This window comes from Fulmarus glacialis, unplaced genomic scaffold (assembly GCF_000690835.1).
Source record: "Fulmarus glacialis isolate BGI_N327 unplaced genomic scaffold, ASM69083v1 scaffold2349, whole genome shotgun sequence".
Lineage (NCBI taxonomy): Eukaryota > Metazoa > Chordata > Aves > Procellariiformes > Procellariidae > Fulmarus > Fulmarus glacialis.
This window is the reverse complement of record NW_009233698.1, coordinates 6842-14377: the sequence shown is the minus strand read 5'-3', so window position 1 is coordinate 14377 and position 7536 is coordinate 6842. Positions and strand designations below refer to the sequence as shown.

Genomic DNA, 7536 nt, shown 5'->3' with positions numbered 1-7536 from the left:
AGGCTCTCGAGTTTTGTTCTTCCTTTCTCTCTACGAATCATCTGTCAGTTTGAGAACATCTGCCATTAACATCTCCGTACTCTCCAAATATTCCAACTGATTTAGGCAAGGAACCACCGTTTGTCCGTGAAAAATGAGTTTACTGAAATTAGGTGTTATCGCCGTAGTCATCTGGAATGTAGCTGTGATGGGTGAGCACCATTCATCCTGTAGAGGAGAAAGTTTGTCACGTGGACGTTTACGTAGACTCAAGCAGAGTGTTGAGATATCTTGTGCTGGTGAAATCAGAGAAAATAATAAAAGATGACAACTTTCATCCATAGTGCAGAGCTAGCATTTCTAGTATTTCAGCATTTCTAGTTCTGTCAGAAGTTCAAGAAAGTTGGGCCAAGCTGACTTCGACTTGGCAAAAGAGCGTGCTTAGAGTCTATCCACCAGCAAGACGTGAACGGCAGTGTAACGATTGCCCTTTTTTCCGATTTGCTTTTTTCTTGTTCTTGTTCTTCTTTTGCTTATTCACACCTTTATTTTTATCTGATTTCTTTTTCTTCTCGTCCTCCTTAAACCACGGACCCCAGACTCCTCCATTCAGCTTTGGGTTACTCCGAGGGTCCTTAGGCGGGTATCGAACAGGAACCGCAGTCTTATTGAACTGTGAAAGCCTCCGCAACAACTGCTTCACTACATCTGGATACCTTGCAGAGAGGTCCACTCGTTCATAGGGATCAGCGGTTATGTTGAAAAGCCACACTGTTTTGCCAGCTGACCAAGAAACGCGTTCATTGTGCCAGCGGTTGGGGCCCGCGTTACTGAAGGCCTGTGGAGGTACCCAGTCGCTATATCCCGGATTTCCCGTCAGTAGTTTCCAATGATTCACTCTGATGGCAGACTGAATCGCAGTGTTCCAGATCCCATAGCCAGCTGCCCAGGACCCATTTTTGGCTTTGGTGTAAATCGGGTCAATGTTGTGTAAGATGTCTACCCGCGGAGAACGTCTGCCTTCGCTAATGGTTTCCCATATATCATAGCCATCCAGCTGGATATCTTCATCGATCTGCCCTTCTGCCAGTGTGATCAAAGTGGGGAACCAGTCTGTGATGTGCACAAGCTCCTTGCACACAGACCCTTTGTTTTTCAGAAGGGGGCTATGGACAAACCCAACAGCGCGGATACCTCCTTCCCAGTAGGTCCCTTTGCTTCCTCGGAGAGGCCAGTTACTTCCTCCGGCCATTGGCTGCCCACCATTATCTGAAGAATATACGATAATGCTGTTCTCATAGTAACCATACTTCTTTAAAGCGAGGGTTACGTTGTTTATGGCTTCATCCAAACAAGCTAGCATCGCAGCATATCTTCGCCTGTTGATGTTATTTATCGATCGATAATGTTCAAAATACTTGCCTGGTGCCTGAAGGGGTGAATGAACAGCTTGGTAAGCAATATATAAGAAGATAGGTTTCCTAGGGTTATGAGAAGCTAAGATTTGTTGTACTTTTTGTGTGTACATCTGCGTCGAGTAGATGCCGTTGTCGTGATCCCAAGCTGCGTTGTCGTTCTCGTACAGGTCATAGCCGCATATCCCAGGGCCGTCACATTTGAAGTGAGTGTAATAGTCGCCGCTGCCTAAGAGCGAGCCGAAGAAAGTGTCAAATCCTCTCTGCGTGGGCATGCATTCTCTGCGATAAAACCCCAAGTGCCATTTGCCAACCATGTGCGTCGAATAACCAACCTCCTTCAGCTTCTGAGGTAGCGTGACGTTATCCAGAGGTAAGCAGTTGGGCTGGGTTGGCCGTATAATGGAGTGCTGGAGGCCGGTGTGTATCTGGTACCTGGAGGCAGGGAGGAGACAGGCATCAGGGGAGCGGGGGGAAAGAAATGCTCAGGCGTGGACACCCATGCGCAAAACTGTAACAGAAAATATTCCTACGCATGCAGCAATTCGCTCTGGGACTATTTTGAAGCGCGTATGTCAAAAACTAACGAGGTCATACTATTAAATCTGCTGAAACAGGAGAACGGCATCTGTTTCTTTTTTGCGGTTCCCCCACCTCCTTGGCCAGTGGGCAACAGCAGTGCCCAAGCAAGATGACGCAGCAGCATCACACGCTTCTCTCCCTGCTGGCCTCGTTTTTAATGTTTTCATTTCCTTGTAGCTGTGAGCAGTGTCAAACCATTGTTTGGGCACTCCTACTTTAAAGCTAGCCCTCAAACTCACAGACCTTTACGGTATCCCTTACGTATAACACACACCCTAGAAAGCAGAACGATTGCGTTGTGTTTCCTGAGCACCAACGAGTCCTACAGCAGTGGCTCGGGACCAGCTCTCACGGCACGCGCGATACTGAAAGCCCGACGGTCTGTTTTCTGCTCATCCATCACGCGATATGCATACGGGCTATGACTTAGCAGAGATATTACTAATATTATAAGAACTGAGTCAGTCGTCAGCATGCACATGATGGGGCCTGGCTCTGCTCTCTCCTGGAACACCTACAGTCCCATGCTCTGGCATTTAGCTCCTGAGTAAGAGGCGTAAGTGTGCGTGGACGGCAAATGTCCTGGCCAAAACTCAAGGACGCATATGCTTTTTTTAGGTTTATGAGCGACCGCTCCAAAGGAAGTGATAATTTCATCACTGGATCTCTTGCTCAGCAGTCATCTTCTGTCCTTGCCTATCTGTTCGATGAAACGTTTCCCTCCATGAACGGAGCTAGTCAAAATACCTATATATACAGGAGCACAGATATTCTGAGGTACTTTTTTTTCCTCCACAGAAAGCTTTCACATGTCCCGATTTAACAATGATTATAGAAAATTACGTGGATAAATACAGTTTTTACAATGCCTCATAATTTGCTAGTGGTAAGCGTATCTACAGCATGTAAATACGCTGGACTTTGGGCATGTAACAGCAGTATATTTAAAGGATAGGATAATAAATTCTGCAGTGCAGTACAGTCTATGTGTAAAGAATACATATGGCCTCCATATGATTAGAAAATGAATTCAGCATGGGCAGTAGTAAGAATCAAAAATCAAGGACAAATCCATTTATATCAGTTTGACGCTAAAAAATAAAATCTTACAGCACACTGTAAACCAAAGACGACTTCTCCCTGAGTGTGAGAATAGATTAAATTCTCAGTCATGAATAGAACAGCTAGGTCCACCAATACTGTGAATCTTTCCCAAAAACACTTTTTTATGAATTTGTGGTAGTAGGAGTTGGGACTTCCTGACACATTCTGCCTGTATTGCCAATTTGATTGGCCTCCTGAGCTATCCCGAAAATTAAAACCATTAGGCTCTGCCTGTCCATAAATAACTTAAAGTCTGCTTTTATATGATGTCTTCCTGGCCAAGATCTTAGAAGGCACCATAGATGTCTTTAATGCCTGCCAATCTGTAATAATTGTGTAACTCCCATTTTGTTCTTGAACTTATTTCCACAGAACCAGAAGCTCTAGTCCAACTAATTTATTGCAGAAGCTTTGGGTGTTGCGCTCCTCTGCTTTAAGCCAGCCTGTGCTCAGCACACTGCAGCGCTGCTGCTTTGCTTTGTCTCCCTGGCACTTTTCGAGAGCATTGTTTCTGGGACCAGTTTGTGGATCTGGAGCCCTCCCAGCCAATTGTCCCCAAACTCACCAGCTGGTGCTGACACAGGAGATACTGCAGTAGTTAAAGCGTACTCTCAAAATTACGGGTTTCTGGGATCTACACTTTGCTTTTGTGAAAGAAATCTCACGCGCACACAAATACCCACATCTTTCCCGTGATTCAAGCATAATATTCTTCTCCTTTTAAAACAGGTAAACTACAGTAAGGAAACCACGGTGGCTAATGGCCCATACTTCAGTTCACTCCATCTTTGAGAGTCCTCAGGAAACTTTGTTCACAAGACATTCAAATTCCTTCCCCTTCTCTTTCCTCCATCTTGTTAAACTCTTTCAGTAAATTCCCCTTACTTGATCCAACTGAAAAAGTCCTTGCCCCCACCCTGCTATTTTAGTAAATAGCGTCTGCTTTCTTAAACGTTGACCGCCTCCTCTATCTTGAGATCAACCCCCAGTCCCAGGCGGACAGTTTCTCCCCCGATAAGCTAATTTTGCTGGAAGTCAGAATTTTCTCTAAGGCGATGTTGTTGTTATAGAGATCCTTCCAGCCTTCTCGACACAGAAGCTGAGCCTGGGGGGAACGGGCGACAGAATTTGTGACACGTTGCAAACCAATCTGCCTCTTGACAAAGCCTACACAGAAAGTATGATATCCATACAAAGTTAATTCTCACAAAGAATTCATAAACAACACGCAGATTCCCCAGCTAGGGCTTTTCAATTATCTATCCAAGCATGAAATTCCTACACTGTTAATCTGACAAATACTGAACGAAATCAAGAATTAGCCTGAGTTATACGTATTCTTCTTAGGAAAATATCTGGCGTACAGCAATGCATCTCATTTCGGCAGTGCCTTCAGTAAGTTATTCAATATGCTGGCTACAACGCACATACAGCAGTCCTGCTTCAATTCTCTGCTGCTGTCTTTTTTCATGAGACTTTGGTGTGTTTCCCATATGTGTGTGTGTATGCTATTTATGGCAGAGCGATGCTTCTCCGTATACGTACATGCACACATACAATTAGATAGGGGGTTTTATATTCATGTGAAAAGGGATCCGCAAAATCATCAATTTTACGTAAAAATATTTCAACTGTAGAATGTTTCAAAGAAATATCAACCTCTAATTATCAGAATATTCTTCACTATTACAAAAATGGTCAAGAGTTGTTCACTTTTCTGAGCCACATGCCTTCCTAATTGATCCATTATGTGCCGATATTACTTTTTCAGTGAAAGTATTTTGTTTTCAAAGGACTTGCAGACCATTCATGGGAAAACAAAGTAATCTGAGCAAAAGACAGTGATTACATGGAAGTAAATGGCATTAATAGCAATAAGAAAAGTGTCTCAACGTTACTGTTTTGAAGCTATTTAGTGCAAGAGAAGAAAAAACCGAACAAGGCAAAACATAAAGGAAATAAGAGGCAGATGCTGATTTAGGGGGAGTTCTCTAGAAGATAAACTCACAAGCTCACTAACTGCCATGAAATGTCTGTGAAATACGTTCTATAGACTTCATCGCTTTCTACCACAAGATTAGCTAATTCTTTAGAATAAACTGGTTGAATTTAATCCCAAATGCAGAAAGCAAGTAACGATCATGAATAGTATGGAATTCATTATGATAATTACACCACTAGTAACCAGTTAAATATAAGCAAATGCTGACAGGCCACAGAATCTAATTTCAAAGTTTTTTAGACTTTGACCTTTATGGGCAGTATTTACATAAAGGTAATAGACTGATAATATTCTGTACAAAGTATAGGATTCAAGACTTGCGAATACTTTATACTCAGGTTCTATGCTCTCTTTTTCCCTACCCCTCCAAGTTTCTAGATCATGGCTGTCTCTATTACATACCTGAAATTCGAAATTTGCAGAACAAGGAACTAAGTCAAATTTACGTGAAATGTTTAGCTAATAATATGCATATTGAAAGTTAATTCATCCTCACTACATGGGGATGGCTCTTCTTTGTGCATTTTCTGCTCTTATCTCTATTTTACTAGTGTGGAAGTTGTTCAGATGTTTACAGTAAAAACACTGTGATAACTGTTCCAGCTAAGGCAGCTGTTTAATGGTGGTTGACTGCTACACCGCTTTGTTTACTTGTTCGTAGCGGAAACTTTAAAGCAACGGACTCCCAGTGGGAGTATCTTGATGACTTCATAGGTCCTCTGCTTCTTGGATGCTGAGAGAAATATTTCAGAGGTTTCTTAAAATAAATAAATACACAAATAAATAAACAAATAAATCTTCCACCCTGAGTTTGAGCTCATGATACTGCTTTCCAACATGATTTCCCTTCCTGTTATAATCTAGAAAGACACAGAGCTAAGCCAGTGGCTTTTACATTACTCCTACCTTCAGTCTCAAAGTGCAGAGACCATTAAGTTGTTAAAGGTCAACTGTACGTTCAAGTGCCAGAGTCTTTGTGGATGTACATCACCACGGGGACACTAAAGTCAATTTGACCTGAGCTTGAGGAATGCATTAACATTTGGAGGCTTAATTTCCCCCTCTGATGTCCATAGTAAAGCTAAATTAGTTTCCCAGTTCTCATCTGGAGAGCAAACCAAAGCAGAGAAGTGGATCAATGACAGTAATCTTTGCACATTTTCACTACTATTCCCCTGAAGCAGAGAGCAAGACTTAAGGTCTGCGCAGTAGAAGAGATTCTCCTGGCATGCCTCACATCCCCATGATGCTTATGCAGTCTTAAACATATGTAGGCCAAACCAGTTTTCCTTAAAAAAAAGTTTCCCTACGGAGTTTTCTATTGAGTATTTTCCCCCTTAACTTCAGGGTGGGTTCTGCACTGAGAAAGAAGCTGGGATGGTTCTAATTTTGTAATGTGCCTGTACAAAACTATTGATTTTAAGCTTTCATAATTTTAAAATACTGCATTTAATTGTCTTCAAACTGAGATTCTTTTAAGGCTCACTGAAGATTAACAAAGCAGCACAGTTTGAAGTTTCTAACTTCAGGAACTTTGCTAGCACAGTTCTAGTTAGTACATGTGGAAAATGTATTTTTATTATGCTTGCATAGCTCAGGATATGTCACAAATTTTTTCTCAATTTTAAAAGTAATAAACTCTAGCCTAGGACTTAGAAAAGAGTATTTTAAATTAAAAGAAAAAAAAAATTGCCAGAAGGAGTTGCAAACAGAGCGATAGCACTGAGGTATGCATGCTACATTAATTAATGGGATCATTATTGATGATTATGCATTTCCTTGTTAAAAATAATAAAATACAGCAAGTAGATACCAGTCTACAAAGTAGTCTTAGGGACTGCTAAAGAACAGTCTTTGACATCTTACCTGAAACTGTTTGTATAACACAACAGTTAGAAATATAGCTATTCCAGATGAGTAAAGAATATAGAAATCGGTGACATTTTTTGCTTGGAGGTTCCTAGTCCTCGGAGGTTCAAGTTAGTGGGGAGGAAAAAACCCCAACATCCCACTTGCTGCCAGCAAATCATTAGAAGCAGGACTCAATGACCAGTAAGAGAAAACAGATACAATAAAGACTTCTTTATAGTGGACTGAGGCTTTAGCATGGAGTCCACAAACTCTAATCGTTTGAAAAAGCGGTTACTTGGGGCAGATATGTTTACTCTTATTTACCTCGAAGTTGTTTTGAGCTCTGTAAGATGCTTGCCTGGGAGAAAGAAGCTGTCCAGAAGCTCTTCTGCTTTCAGCCCTCCAAACAGGCTGGTGAAGAGCGTGGCAGAGAGATGGAAAGTTCCTGATCACACATGGACCGACATGAAAGAATCACGCAAATACGGTTTTTGCATCAGATATCCTTGCCACAAAACTGAAATGTTTTATGCTGAATCTGCTAAGGTTTTTAAAATTAAAATCAGAGAGTAAAGCTGGAAAAGGGGCAGGTTGATACAAGAG

General features: G+C 41.8%; 1 protein-coding gene across 1 annotated transcript; it reads right to left on the bottom strand.

Moving 5' to 3' along the window:
* Positions 1 to 382: 382 nt before the first annotated feature.
* Positions 383 to 2376, bottom strand: ARSJ (arylsulfatase family, member J). The gene is made up of 2 exons (XM_009585389.1): positions 2303 to 2376; positions 383 to 1829 (listed from the first exon to the last, which is right to left on the bottom strand). The coding sequence occupies exons 1-2, from the start codon at positions 2374 to 2376 to the stop codon at positions 428 to 430; spliced, it is 1476 nt and encodes a 491-aa protein (XP_009583684.1). The 3' UTR covers positions 383 to 427.
* Positions 2377 to 7536: the final 5160 nt, after the last annotated feature.